At 47.1% G+C, this 15,753-nt stretch overlaps 1 protein-coding gene across 1 annotated transcript; it reads right to left on the minus strand.

Annotated features, from left to right (window-relative positions):
- Positions 1-318: 318 nt before the first annotated feature.
- Positions 319-7,186, minus strand: LOC122375061. The gene is made up of 4 exons (XM_043354219.1): positions 4,563-7,186; positions 3,204-3,899; positions 1,108-1,411; positions 319-874 (listed from the first exon to the last, which is right to left on the minus strand). The coding sequence occupies exons 1-3, from the start codon at positions 5,743-5,745 to the stop codon at positions 1,113-1,115; spliced, it is 2,178 nt and encodes a 725-aa protein (XP_043210154.1). The 5' UTR covers positions 5,746-7,186; the 3' UTR covers positions 319-874; positions 1,108-1,112.
- Between the last annotated feature and the right edge of the window lie 8,567 nt (positions 7,187-15,753).

Below are 15,753 nucleotides of genomic sequence, written 5' to 3' on the forward strand. Positions count from 1 at the left end.
CTTCATAACCTAAACTAGGACCCGTTCGTCACCAGTCCCTTGTGACCCGACCCGGGAAAGTCGCGTCAGCTCCATCTTGGACTGTATTTTCCAGATTGCTGCCCCGTCCCCAGACCCCCTTCCCTAACCGACGCCACGCCAACCGCACCATGGCCTGCCTGCAGCTAGGGGAGACGGCGGTGCCAGCCCGCCTATCTGACGTCCTTCCTGGCCAGTCGGCCGCAGTTGTCGTCACCCTTCCTGCGGTTGACGTGGCGGTGCAGACCAGCGCTATCATTGGAGCCCGGCCGGCCCGGTCTTCCTTCGCAGTTAGCTGGGTCGTGGCTGGCTAATATTATATTGACACTTCATCCAGTGGCCACCACATCCAACGGTTACCATGTAATAATTCGGTACAGATTCGTATGTATGTACCGATCGGTACACCTCCTAATGTCTACATAGTTTTTACAAGAATGCATATTACACAAGACATGTATCATAAAAAGTGAGTGTTCACGGACATCAGTATCATAAACAACAGTGAGTGTTCACTGAGCCCATTTCAATAAATGACATCATCGAACAACAATTTGTACTTGTATAACAACATACGTCACCCTGTAACACATCCAATGTACAATTATTTACACGTTATGAACATCGTGAACATCGCCATTTTGTACATACTGATACCAACACTCACCTATGTATATATTTGTTTCCTGTGTTCCATGGAACGGTGATGATATACAATATTATTCAATGTATTTTCTATTTCCAATATTTACACAGTCGACACATTTTGAACTTAATTGACACCACAAATGTCTGACCCTCGACTTGTTCTCCGTAGTGGCGCCTCCTCGGGGTGGTCCGCGACTCTGCTGACATCCTGAAACACAAACAGAGTAGGATTGGATATGGCAAATATCAGCCTGAACAGACCTAAGGAGCATGAAAAATATATGGTGTTTTTATCTTCCAAGGCTGCGCCCAGCATGAATTTTATTGGGAAAACAGAAAAATCATTTTCATCCATTTTGTTAAGAAAGATTGACCTCAGGTCAAGGTCATAACATAACCATGAAGACATGAAATGAAGGTCAAGGTCTTAAATGAACTCACGTCGGTCACTTTCTGTGGCGCCGCTCCTGGCTGTCCCGCCGACAGCCGAGGCGCCGCTCCAGATCCTTCCTCTCCTGCCGGTGACGTCTGCTCTGCTCCTCCAGCTCCTGGTTATGCCGCTCCTGAAGCTGGATACGCTGCTGGCGGTGTCTTCGGGTGACCTCTATTAGGTTCCTGAGATGTTCAACGTTCCGGCTCGGCTGCCGCCTCTGACGTTGTTCTTCTTCTTGATGTTGTTGTTGTTGCTGCTGTTGTCGTTGGCCATGTTGTTGCTGTTTCTGTTGCCTCTCATGGTTCTTGGGGTCTGGAATCAGAAGGGCATGATGTACTGTTTACACCGACCCTGATTGTATAGGATTGGTGTATAGATGCGTATTTTGCTTTTAGATGCAGAAATAATTGAAACTCCCGTCAATTTGTCAGCTACGATAGGATCTCTACCACTTCGGGCAGGACATGTCGGAATGATCAATCAATTCTGATGATATGTTTAAAAGTAACATGTTTTACTGAGTTAAGATTACCATGGAACGCGGTATGTAACACGGTATACATCCTATCGATGTACGTTTAACCCGGCACCGCCTGGGCTATTTCCGTACCCACGACAGCCTGGGGGGGTCGGATCCGACCCCCCCCTGTTATCTCGAGAACCAATGGTCGTATCGAGCCCCGCGAGGCGGCGTTCGAAAGGTCTCTACGAGACCTTCCCAAAGCACTCTTAAGATTTTAAGATTGAGGTCAACTTTCGGGTCAAGGTCAGGTCAAAGGTCAAATTCTGGGGTTTTGCATGATTAGGCTTACGGACAGCGGAATCGACAGCTGCTGCTCGAAACTCACCAAAAATGACCTCAAAGACCTAGTGAAGGTACCATGTGCGTATAGGGGTCATACTAAGTACGGTTCAAGGTCAGGTCAGGTCACGAAAGGTCACGGTTTTCACTTTCTGCTACATGGGCGTGCGACACATGTTTTATGGCTTATTTTTCACGCCGAATCCAATGGTAGTGGTTATATGTGACCCCAAGTCACTGTGCTTGGTGATAAGTGTGCATTGAAAGCATAAAAAAAAATCGTTTATACCATACATAACTAAGAGAGGGCCCAAAAAAGGTCAATTTTTGAACTTTTTATTTTTAACATAAAAATGCACTTTTCTAGACGAGCTTTGTCCCAGGAATCTAGTGGTGCCATCTGTTTTCACATGCGATGTTCAGAAGTGCCTCTAATTCACGAAAATGCTTATGACGTCACCATGCCCTATGCATGTTGGAGCTATTTTTTACAATTTGGGGGTCAAAAATCAAGGTAGAAAGTTGAAATTTGGGACATCTAATGTTCTAATAGAGCTCTATAACATATATTCCGGTTTTTTGGAAATTCTCAAAATTTTGGATTTTATGAGCTGTTTTCCAAAAAATATAGTTTTTTGAATTTTTAGGGGTGAAAAACGCATTTTATGGAAAATCCGAGATAGCCATTTTAAAGAACTTGTTGATCTGCATCTATTCATGTCCTTAATTTGCAATTTGCTTTAAACCTTGATTTTTGGCGATTTTTTAAACATTAACCACTTTTTGACTGAAAACGCCATGTAGTTACATCACTAAAATCAATATATCTCAAAACTTTTTGGAATTTTTTTTTCTTCAAAATTGCACAGGAGACGTCAAATTGATGGGGGAGAAGGTATGCCAAGTTTCAAGTCGATAGCGTAAGCGGTTAATAAGTTATTCAAGAAAAACGGATGGGGGTCGGATCCGACCCCCCCCCCCCAGGCGGTCGCGGGTTAAATGATAACTTGGCTATAGGATGGCGCTATATGCTTTCCTTATTTACGTTGTATGTACTTTTACTGTTAACATATCTTTTTAACTAACAAGATACAGGAAGATTGACATTGCCGCAATCGCGAAATGAGTCGAATATTAATGCTTATAACGTGAACACGTTGTTGGACGAGCGTTCTTATCAACTCTTTTGTGACTGACTTATCCTTTTGCTAGTGTTTTTGTTAGTTTTTGAGTTTTATCCGGTCGTTCTTCTAATATAAAAATACAACACAATTTTGTTTACCCCTGAATCTTAAATCTTACCTCGCACCAATGACTCTTCCTCCTCCTCTTCCAGTTCCAGGTCCTTCTCCTGTCTCTTCCTGGGTTCCTCCTTAAACTCCAGCTCCAACTCCAGTTCCTTCCCCAGCTCCTTCCCCAACTGCTGACGCCTCCTGCTGCACTCCTCCAGCAGCCGGTCCAACTCCTCCCCTGTCCAGATGTTCGGGTACCTCTCCTTCAGCTCTTGTGACTCGCTTTGGTGTCTCCGCTTCATCTTGTTCCACTGCCTCTGGACCTTCTGCGCCAGGTCTCCCCACTCTATCTGGTGCTGTCGCTCCAGCTCTTCCGACTTTCTTCGCTTTCTCCTATTTAGAAGCTCCAAATGCCTCTGACGTCTTTCCTGCTGCGCCTGCCCCGGGTTCTGAAGCTCCACGCACCTGGTAGCACTCTCGTGTCGTTGGTGGAGCCTCTTCAGCTCGTCATGGTGCCGCTCTTCCATGCTCCGCCACTTTTTGTCATGACGTCGCTCCAGACTCCGGCACTCCTCATCATGCCGCTGGTTCAGACTCTTCTTCTTCTTGTAGCCCCGCCGGTCCAGCTCCTGAAACAGCTGCTGGTGCTGTCGCTCCAGCTGCTGCCATTTCTCTCGCTGAGGGCGAGGCAGACCCTCCACTGTCTGCTCCTCGTCTGGGCCGCGCCGCTCCTCGCCACCGGCCTCTCCGTCGTCGTCATCCGAGTCTGGAACACAGTAGGTCAGGTGAAATTAAAAACTTGGTGGTCGTTCGATACAACAGTAAGCAACGACACCTCTACGATTGGAAAGAAGGACAAGATCTGGTCAGAGCAAGGTCAGACGGATGGGTGCGGTGTGAGTGGTCACGGTCAGCGGGGTCAGCTGTGGGTGGGGACAGGGTCTGTCAGTGGCGTCAGGTGGGACCGTAACACTCACACCGTACTCAGTGGGGTCAGGTGGGAGGTCACTCAGTGGGGCCAGGTGAGAGACATTTCGGTGGGTGAGTTTGGTGAGATGGGGAACGCGAGCATTGAATTTTGTTAATAGATGTTTTTTTAATCGTTGTATGTAATGCACGGCATATATAGAGGTTCGTAAATTTATTTCAAAATATAGGCATAATTAGTAAGACATATGACCCTTAGCATTACTTGAAAAGTAAGCATGCTACTTGTAACATAATTTTTAAGGACATGCAATTTCGATAAATACAGGTACATAACACCCAACACTAGATGCTATTTTATGGTACTCAGTCGTATTGGTCGTTTTCCTTCTTATCATATCGAGATTCAATAAACCGCTCTCGTGTAATGCCGCCACGTCTGTTATGACACTGGTACTAAATGAAACCACGTATTTGAATGACAGTGCTATTTCCGTCTTACCTTCTGAGTCGGTCTCGTCCACCGCCAGGTAGTACGGCGTCATCTCCCATCGGTCCGGCCACCAGCCGGTGACGGCGTCATAGGCCGTTCGCAGCCGGTCACCGGACAGCAGCTGCTGCAGCCGGCGGCGCCAGAGGCCGGCCGTGGCGGCCACAGACGCGGCGTCCATCTCTGGCAGTCGGTGATGGAGCTGCCTATGAAGGTTGATGTCCAAGAACCGCTCCAACCACTCCCGGGTCCCCTGGTAGGAACACATTGGTAGGTAGTTACTCATCCAGTCGTTCTTCTTTCTCCGGTCTATATCCCGCCACACGTCCATTATACCCGGTGCGTTCACGCGGACAGCCTGCAGCAGCAGCTCGGGCCGCAGCAGCAGCTCGGCACGGCCCCGCGGCGTGTCCAGCTCGGCGGTCAGTCCGACCGGCCGCTCCTCCAGTGGCCGCCGCAGCTGCTGACTACACCAGGTGGCCACTCTGTCCGGGTCACCCAGCAGAAGCTCCAGGTCAGACCTGGTGAGGAGTTGTATCAGGGGCGTTACGTCCAGCGTGACGATGTCGCTGACTGGTGACGTCATCACTGTCCCGCCTACCAGGTCCGCCGGGTCGACCACAGCCCACGCCATGAACAGGTAACACTGCTGGATGTGTGTTGTAGTGCTGTAGTGAAACCACTGTAGTAGAAGTGGTGCCGTGCGGACCAGCCGAGGGATGAACTGCTTCAACCAGATCTCCCACCACGGAGCCGTGGGGCGGAAAACGACACCATCCAGTACAGCCTGCCAGACGAGCGTCCGTCCCAGACGGAGCCGCAACTCACGCTCTGAGAGCGGCTCCGTCCCGCCCTCCAGCAGCAGATCCACGTTCCACCACTGATCCACACAGACTGCCATCAGAAGGAGCGTGGCATGCTCCCTTATCAGACGTATGGTGTCGATGATATCCCGTCGCTCTTTTGTGCTGAGTTCAGCCGCCACATCAATGTTGTGATCGAAAAAGCAAGGTAGTCTCCCATTGGTAAGGTTTTCCTCTAGCCAATCAAGTATTTTGTAGACACAATCAGCGATGCCTTTCCACATTCGAGGGGGCGTAGTTTGGGCCAACCAGAGCCCAGCTGTCTTTATAAAATAAGACTTTAATTTCACCTCATCGCCCATCACCTCGTTCTTTTTCAGAATGCCTTTCATCTCTTTTACAGCCTTGATAGCCGCCCGTATGACTGAAGCGAGGTGGCGAACGGCGACCAGCTCCGCCCGTGAGTAGGAAATCCGAAGCTCGATAACCTCGGTGTCACTGCCAGGCCGGCCGGTCGGCACGAGGTGAACTCCGAAATTACGGATTTCATCCCGTGCCGCCGTTGGTGGAAAGTCGTGCACCAGGTGACAGCCGTCGAGCTGGTCTTCTGCCGGCCACCACCCACGCGCAAGGATACAGGGCACGAAGTCAATACCGCCGTCTGTAACATCATATGATGACCTGACATTGACCGCCGGTCCGGCGGTGCTGATTTGGCCCCCCCTCTAATAACCCGAGAAAAGTCCAGCATGAGATTGCGCATGGTGTGTGCCGGCAGTGCCTCCAGTGCCTTCTCGTGGCAGCACTTTGTCGTCTTGACCCAGTGCAGCGTCACGAAACCTGGGTTTTTGGTCGGTCGGGCCCACAGCTGTGGTGCAGACTGTGGAGTAACAACGGCCGGCTCCTCTCTCTTTCCGGGCGCCGCCCAGCGGAAGGGACCGTCAAACTCGAACATCAGATCAAAATCCGACGTCGCCCCTTGGCCGACTCTCCCGTCATCCAGACCCTCGACACTGCTGCCCGATCCATTGATGGAGGCTATCCTGAGGGGCTGGTCGGGCTGGCAGTGTCGACACCGGGCGGCGGCGGCGTCATTGAGATCCACCAGGGCTGACATGAGCGGTTCTTCTACCAGCCTGTCGACAGCGCGGGTTACCTCAGACATGGTACAGTAGGCCTGATACCCAGCAGAGTGGTTGCCCACAAGGTCCAGTGCCAGTAGCAGAGTGTCCGGTATCAAATGTGCACATGATCCGTACTTCTCCACAATAGTTCTCACTTCCCAGTTAATACCTCTATACATATTCCTTATCCACTCGGCTCTTCTCACACAATATGTCTGTGGTCGTGACATGGCTGCTGGCTGCTCCGACTCTCCCGGACTGACTGAGGTCGGCCGACGCCGCTGTAGATATATACCATCCCCGACAGGAACACAGATAAGACGGAACGCTCTGTGGCCGTGTCCGTCCAGTGGCAGCGACTGGCGCGCTGCAGGGCAGCGAAATCAGGAGTAGCACTATGGTAGATAGATGTAGTGCGGTATATAAATTAGCATGCTGCTGTGTTGACCCTGCATTGGGAAATTCGGCTCAAGCAGGATTTAATAACGTATACATTAATAGGAATTAGAGCAATCTTTCAACGAGCCTAGGCATCAAAATTAAACTTGGAAATTGGAATGCATGTAGACCGTACAGTATATATACTGTGGCAAACAAACTGGAAATCTGCATGAACAAATTGGCCACAATGTTTGAAAATAATGTCCGATTCCCGAACGGGTCCTTGAAGTTTGGTGACGATATCTACAATGCTTAGGAAGGTAGCGGGTCCGTTTCGGCCCCCCTTACGGGACGCGGCAGTAATGACGCGATTTGACTCTTTATACAATTGTTACACTGATTGATCTGCAATGAGATGTATTTTGAGCAGGTGCCGTCAAACGTCCAACGGCAGTCCGTCCCATTCCCGTACAGCGCTGTAACACAGGCGCCGCAGACCGGGCTCTGTGTGGGTTCTCGGCAGCGCGTGGCTGCAGCCGCACCTCGTGTCAGGCGGCAATGGTGCGTGACGTCACCGATTGTTGCCGGGAACATCTCCAGTCTGCAAGTCCTAAATTAGGGTGTGCATCATGAAAAATGGTGAATAACTCAAATGAAGCAAACCGTGCTTGATACCAATGAGCGGACTACATTAAAGGAACTATCCCACCTTCTAAAATGTTGTTAAAACCAGTTAAATTGTGCCCGACTTTATAGATTGGATGACCAGGAACACGGTTCTGGCATTTATTTTTCATTAAACATCTTAGGCTTCCCATATTCCAAACACAAACTTTCAAATATGTGACGTCACAGCCCAAAATTACCTCCTTCCCCAGGCCACATTACTGTCATAAAGCTGATTCTTTTTACTCTGTAGGCACCACAACAAAGTTCAGACCAAGTTTTAAGCGATTTTTCAACGAACAAACCCATTTAAATCAGAATGACTAAACGAGTTGGCGTCACACTAACGGTCGCTCCATGTTGAAGATAGGGCCTTGCGCAAGGCCCATTTTCAAATGAAGGGAACGAATTTCTTCAACACCAAGAGGCCGCAGGGGTTGCAACCTAGATAGATAGTGGTTTCTGAACCTCACGCAAACTTGGCTATCTCAACTCAAACCCCATATTAAAGGTGGGATAGTCCCTTTAACCTTGGCGAAGTTTCTCGCTGATATTTAATTTCTTTTTTCTTAAAAACGGTGTCTTCTGTATGATTACCGGAATACCGCACTTTTTTGCACATGTTTTCTTTTTTTTGTTGAAAAGGCCAAGGGATGAAAAATAAGTGGCTTAAAACCGGTGGGAAAACTAAATTTGGGGGCACCCTATGTTGATCTTTATTATGGTGTGCCCCCCAGTCTGAAAGTAGTTCCCGCGCCCCTGATGGTCATGCAGGGAGGAGATGACCGCTGCAGCCACGGCCAGCTGGCCGCCGGGGGATGACGTCACTGGTGACCCTTAGGTCACTGAAGGTCAACAAAGGTCCAATTTTGAGATGTTACGTCCGTTATGTCGCACGCTCCGTATAGTATTGCGGCGCTGCTGCACTGTAGGCCGGCAGCCCGAAAAAGTGCTAGAAATTCCCCCAAACTGACTGTCCGCAATATGAACAAAATAGGTATCATTTAATCCCAAATTGATCGAAGAATACGATTCCGATGCCAGTTTTTCCCTAAGGTCAAAATTGAGGTCGTCAGTTGTCACCAAACACAAGACAATTTAGACTCTCTAGTGGCCACCACATTTACCGATTTTCATGATGATCTTTAGTGGTAATTTATTAGCTGACCAATCGTCGTTTTGAACGAAATTTCCTGTCAGACTAGCTCAGGGCACTGTTGTTCACTGTGCCAACATCATTCTCACATATTGCATCGCTTTTCTGCAAGATAAGCTAGCTTTTTGCAAGCAGCTGCAAGACGTAATTAAAAATCATATCTTATTTTTTAATTAGACTTTTATAAAAATGTTATTTCGATCGGCTAAAAATGAACATTTTATACTAGCCTCTGATTACTCATCTTTCGTTGCATACAGGTGCTTTGCTGCTTTTCCCTGCTACTTTTCGAGATATGCGCCAGTAAACCACATGATGTAGGGGCAATTGTCACCTCGCCGCTCTACTGAAGGCCCGGCGCTCTTTAAAGCGCTGGAAGTTGTGAAAAACAAACGCGTATAATCTAAATAAAATATATGTCCCTGAGCTCAGAATTGATCAATGCACACAATGCTGTCAAAAAATTTGGGCCAAACTCAACAATTCAGTCATTATTAACCCCCAAACACAAGTCAGTGATAATCAACAACAACTTGCTCTTTAGTTAGACTTTTTGAGAAATGTTATTTCGAGCCGCTAAAAATGACCATGCCATACAAACCACTAATCATCTTTCTGTCATGCCCTACTCGCAATTTTTGCTAATGCCTGCTACTCTTCGAGGTCACGTGACCTCACCATTAAAAGTAAATGGGAAAATAAGGAAACTGTTGTTTATGCGCATGGAATGATCTCAAACTATCTCAAGCACATGGAATCGTGATTTCATGCACTCCTTGCAAGATCCGATGCTTTACTTTTGCATTTTTGACCTTCCGTGACGTCATTTATGACGTCACTACGGTTATAGGAGTTTCTCGTCAATAACTCATGATCAAATTGAGCCAGCGACTCGGGAAAGCTACCAATGGACTCGGAAAGACCTCCCTAATCGAATGATATGCAATACGACTTCCTTCGATTAAGTTCGTGGCCTGATGGGCTCTGACCTGACCTTGACTCGAGGTCAACACCTTAAGTTGACCTCACCCGGACAAAAAGTATACCATTCGACGCGCCTGAGCCAGGCAAACACGATGGTGCCAAAATCGCTGCTCTGCGGCCATTTTTTGCGAAATTATTTACAAAAAACAAACCCTACCTTGGGCTTTTTGACTTCACCTCAGAGGTTACCGATTGACCTGGGACCTTAAATTCGGGTATCAATCGTTCCGTCTTGAAACGGCGCACACGCTTGTTTTTTCCGCGAGGCTCTAGCTCTATTACGGGCGAAACGGCGAAAAGGGGTCGTACCGACCCTCCCCCCCTCGGCCGGGCGAGGGGGTGGGGGGTCCGACAATAGGTCCGGCGAGGGTTAAGCAGCCCCACTTCGTTTTCAGCATGTTTGCTTGTCACTGAGATCAACAACTCAATCACAGATAATTTCTAGCACTTTTCCGGGCCCCCGGCCCAGTGTGTGCTGGTCGCAGCGTTTCCCAAACACGCAAAAAAAACTAATAATATTGTCAAATTTATCTTTTAGTCAGCAGGGAAGTTGTCAAGTTTGCCTTAACAGTACCTTTTCCAGCTTCCTAAAGCTTCATGACCTGGACCCGAACCCATAGGTCATTATTCCCTTGTGACCATACTAGGGCAAATCGAGCCACCTCCATTTTGTGTAGCGTGTTTTTCAGATTGTTACCCCTCCCTCCCCTTTCCTAACCGACGCCATGTCAACCGCACCATCCTGCCTGCGGCTAGGGTAGACGGCGGTGCCAGCCCGCCTATCTGACGGCCTTCCTGGCCAGCCAGCTGCAGTTTAGGTCACCCTTCCTGCACTGGCGGTCGCAGCCGCTAGCAAAAGGGGGGGCCAAAGTCACACTCGCGGGACATAACATTTAGGGTGAATAGGTCAAAAACGCCCCCATTAACCCTATTAGTGGCAGGGGGGGGTTGTTTTTATCCACCCCTCAGGTTTTTCGGCAATATCTCCGAAACCGCTGAAGCTACGATGCTGAAATTTTCTGACTTTTCCTAAAACTAAATTGGGCTTATTCCCTGAAAATTTCAAGTTCATAACTTTACCAGGGGCGGCTCCAGAGCACTGGGAATTGGGGGTCCTATTCGTGAAGCGAGTCATTTGGGCGAAGATCACGATGCTGCACCAGTTTTACGAACAGTGAATGAAAGGTATACATGTGATAACATATACAGTTATTGTGCATCCTCTTTTGACACGTTTTTGCTATAATAGGCGGATCCAGGCGTCCAAAAAGGGGGGTTATGTTTTACCTCCCAACATAGGTGCCCTGACACCGCCTATGCATGACCAATACAATTGTAGTCGTTCTCTCATAAGAAAATTGTAACATAACAAGACCATTACCACCCTTTTTAGAAACAGTACCAACAAAAACCTTATTTACTATACTTTTTGTGTACCCCCAATCTCAATGATCTGTATCCGCCTATGATTTTTGAAAATGCATATTTTTAGGATCCATGTGAATTCCTGGTTCATTCTCTATCGATCGGCAAAAGTTGCGTTAGGATTGGTTCAGAAACCTAGCCGTGATAAACAGTCTAAAATGTATCTGCAATTTGCCCGTTTTTACCCCCCTCTACCCCCCCCTGTTGACATATTTTAATTTTTATTTTTTAGAAATGTAGATCACGTTGAGCGAAATCGAATGCCGTTTGAATTTTGAAAATCGGCCCGTTAGATCTCGAGATATCAAGGGGGGGTCGTAAACAGCCCCCCCCCCCCCTGCCACTAATAGGGGTATACCAGGAGCCTGCCACTAATAGGGTTAAGCGCGAAACCTTCTGACACTCAACCCAACCCAGATTACTCAAACCTTTGGGCACCATCATGTAGCTCATTCTTTTTACTACGCTTTGAGACCAAGAAAAGACACTTGCGTGTGGTATTTAACCCCCCAAAAAGGTTTCCGCATACCCTTACAAAAGGGCGTTTTGCCCCACACCCTGGGTAATACGCCCACACCCATGTGCAAAGCGCCCCCACCCCATCCATCAACAGAAAATGATGAACATGGCAGAACTTGACGTCATTCTGACGTCATTTGTGGTCAACCTATCATAGCCTTTGGAATAAAATGTTGTTGCAATGTGTAAAATGGATGCCCGGAGGAGTCCTGAAAGTTTGGTGACGATATCTGCAGTCGTTTAGCATATATCAGCAAAAAAGGACAGAGAGAGGCCTTTTCGGCCCCGACCTACAGGGCGCTACCCTGCACTCTCACCACCGTGCAAAACGCCCCCCTTTCAGAAAACTGGGGGCGTCTTGCCCCATGCATCGAGATAGGCGTCTTTCCCCATCCACTCCATTTCCGGTCAACAAAATATCGACAAAAAGCGCGCCACTAACGCCGCAGCATAATAAATTCAACAGAATGACAATAAAACGCAGTTTTGAGTCATGTGCACAATAGCAAGTTTTGTGATATAAAGAGGGCATCAAAAGCTTAGAAATCTTCTGTAAAAACAACAAAAACAACACCCAAAACCAACATCAGCACCTACCCACGCTGCTCCTCAAGACGCAATCGGAAATAGAGAACTACCGTAAACCGGGGTGAGTTGATATGGATTTTGAGGTTATTCTAGATTTCGTTAAAAGCCACATTCATTTACGGAATTCTTTTTGTGCCAGTTTCATGGCACATGCCTTGGGGAGGCAATCAGCAAAAATGAATAAAAAATGTATATATTAAGCCCCTTTTTTAAAACGCCAAAGTTCATATCAACTCACCACCCTACAGGGGGTGAGTTGATATGATTTTGGATTTTTCAAAATTTCTCGGCTAAAGAAGCTCAGAGGTGAGTTGATAAAATGCCAGTGTTTAAAAAAAGGATGAGAGAACACATCCTGAAAGAAACCATTAGAAAAATGCTAGTAGTTTGGCAGCAGACCTCACATTCATGAAAACGCAATCATGTCCAACACAGCGCGATCAAAATGGCTTGATTTTAGCAGCATCATTTTTTCGCTTTATGATACTTAGTTTTACTTAGAACATTCTGAACTTGGCTAGTCACGTGTCCTCAAGCCAACGGTATCAAAACTGGCAACATATTTTGGAATTACAAGTGTATTTTCTTGTAATTAAAACACATTGTCAGTTGCGGGTCAAGGTTGATATGCCTCTGACAGAAACAATGGATTGAAATGAAAGAATACATATACTTCTGAGCTTTTGTTGACTGGTAGTCAACAAAATATTAATGAAGTGAAGTGAAGCGAATCTAATTCGGACTGTATTCTAAGCGACATAAAACAGAATTCGGCATCAAAAGCCAAAATTAACCCTCGCACTTATAGGCGGGCGAACGGACCACCTCGGCTTTTCGCACATAACTCGCGCAAAAAGCGGCCGATCACGACGAAACTTTCAGTACCTCTCGAGTTTATCAATTTTACACATGTTCTAAAGATTTCATGACTCTGACTCAAATGGTTTTTGACTTGTGACCTGATTCTCGAGACCATGCTTGGCCGGAATCGCGATTTGGCGTAGTCGGCTCACATTATCCGCGCATTTCCAGTCTTTTTGTGATTGTAACGTCCAAACATGTAAATGATGTTGGTCCCACGCAGTATTTTGGGTGTCAACTGTCAAGGTCACCTGAAGGTCAGGTCAGGTCATTGACCTTTGGTGACCTCGGTTCACTTTTTGGAGTTTTACATGTTTCTAGGGTAGTTTTTTTCGGGCCGATTTCGAATTTAACATGCATTTGATCATTTATGAAGTAGTTTTAGTGCCTTCGTAACATGTTACGACACCGTCAGTGGTAGCTGACACTTGACACTCCCTATGGATAGCCGGCAGGACACCTACTGGTTGACCTGACCTGACCTGACCTGGCCTAAATGTACGAAGACATCTGTGAGCAAAACTAACATGACATTCGCGATCAGCAACAGCCAAAAAATAGTAAACTCGCTTTACGAACTTCAAATAACCCCCTATTTTCCCGACTTCTGGGTAATTGACCTGGCCTGGAAGGTTAACCAATGACCAAGTTGGTTATCATCGGCTTCCTCGCGTCTCGGGAAACACGCTCATTTTTTCCGCGAAGCTCTAGCTCCACCAGGGGCCAAACGACGATGGGATTCCAACGGACCCCCCCCCCCCCATACGTTAAACGCTGGCAAAACACGAATACGGGCGAGGGCCAAACACCAGTCAATTTCTTTATATTGTTTGTTCCATTTCATTTTGCCTCTCGTTCTCGGTTGGCAACTGCCAAGCAGGAAAACTAATCAGTTTCACGAGATCAGAATTCCCGCGCTGTTAGCCATACAGAAATGACAGTTCTGTCATTTTCGAAACTACGAATAAATATAACAGTTTTTTTAATCTGTATGTAATATAGGTGTTCCATAGTGTTCCTTTGTAGCTTGTAGGGAGCCATCTTGAGACTTGACAGGGAGCTATGCTGTGCCTTTTGCATGTTAGGTATGTCCACAGAAAAAAAAAAACTTTGGGGTTACTGATGTTAGTTGTCGGACCTTCGTCCCCGTCTTGAGTTGAGATTCAGTTTCATAACGTTTCGGCCAGTTACTCTCCGGCCGTCGTCACTCGTCAGGTGTTCTTTGACCCTCAAGGACCTGGATGTTGGTGGCGTTGCGCCGTACGCGTCAAACAGTTCGAAAGCTCCTGTAGTCAGCGGGAATCGAACTCGGGTTTCCCCGGTGATGGTCCACGGTTGTAACCACTCCACTATCGAGGCAGGCTTGACTACGGCCGGAGAAGCTACTGGCTGAAACGTTGTGAAACTAACATCTCAACTCAAGACGGGGACGAAAGTCCGACAACTAACATCAGTGATACTAACAGGCCTCGTCTCAAGCATTCAGAAAAAAACTAAAGCTTTTGGGGTTGATGGAATGATGTGGGGAAAGAAAAGGAGAAGAGTTGGTCTAATTGACTTTGTCTTACCTGCAGACCCATATTTCATGCTAATTTGCATGCCTACCAGCCTGGTATCAGCTTTTATCATGCATATCAACTCACCACCTGATGGCATATCAACTCACCACCTGTCACTTTTCTTAAAATTATAAAAAAGCGTTGTTATAGGTGAAACCCAAAACTACCTGGGATCAACAGTAAATTGATGGTAGTTTCTTTCCCAGTGCATGTTGTTTCATGAATGTCCACCGTCTTTGCTGTAGGGTGGGGACTTTTCCTTAGTTTCAAAATCAGAAGAAAAAAAGGACTTTGAAAAAAGTAATGTGTTAAGAAGGCACTGCACCACATGCATGCCTTTCTCAGCTATATGCATCACTTATTGGTTGCTTCACTTCACAGAAAAATAAAACTGAAAATTGGTTTACAAATGGATGAGCAGCACACATTTTAACATTTTTCGAGCAATTTATATCAACTCACCACCCCATATCAACTCACCCCGGTTTACGGTACGTAAACAAGCAGCTGACTGTTCTGAAAGACAGGATAAAACACCTATCCGCCGATAAGATCTACGATTTTTTTAGGGGAGGCGTTTAACCCAGGGGTGCGTCTTCCCCACAGTTACCTATCCGTCACCGGGAGGGGGGGGGGGGTGATCGGCTAATTTTTTACGTCCACGAGGTGCCGCGCAGTTGGCATTACTTATGCTTCATCCATCTGATTCTTGCGTGAAATTTTTAAGCTCAATTTAAGGCAAAATCACCAGTTCCATTTCCCGTCCCACGGTGCTTCCACCGGTCGGCCCACTGCACCATGACGACGGATCGGTGTAGCATAGGTATACTGGAAGGTCAGGCACGCGGATTCATGACCTTACCACTATAAAACAATTCGGAAAAGTACAGATACCTCTTGCTTTGAACAAGCATGTGAATTGTGAAACCCAGAGAGCATTTTCAGACTATGACATTTACTCATAGGTATAGGTAACACTAGGGTTACCCGCGTGCTCCGCAACGCTAAGGGGGGATTTTTTGACCCGTGGGTTGGTCTGTGTCGATTTGGTTGGTAAACTAGGGTTACCCGCGTGCTCCGCAACGCGAAGAAGGGTTATTTTTGACCCATGGGTATTGGGTTGGTCTGTGTCGATTT

The sequence above is a fragment of the Amphibalanus amphitrite genome, unplaced genomic scaffold (assembly GCF_019059575.1).
Source record: "Amphibalanus amphitrite isolate SeventyFive unplaced genomic scaffold, NRLGWU_Aamphi_draft 001767F_arrow, whole genome shotgun sequence".
Taxonomy (NCBI): domain Eukaryota; kingdom Metazoa; phylum Arthropoda; class Thecostraca; order Balanomorpha; family Balanidae; genus Amphibalanus; species Amphibalanus amphitrite.

Coding starts and splice junctions, on each gene's coding strand:
- LOC122375061 (XM_043354219.1), bottom strand. CDS start 5,745: ATGAAAGGCATTCTGAAAAAGAACGAGGTGATGGGCGATGAGGTGAAA. Junction 3,900..4,562: donor GGACGAGACCGACTCAGAAG/GTAAGACGGAAA, acceptor ACTGTGTTCCAG/ACTCGGATGACGACGACGGA. Junction 1,412..3,203: donor GGAAGAGTCATTGGTGCGAG/GTAAGATTTAAG, acceptor TTCTGATTCCAG/ACCCCAAGAACCATGAGAGG.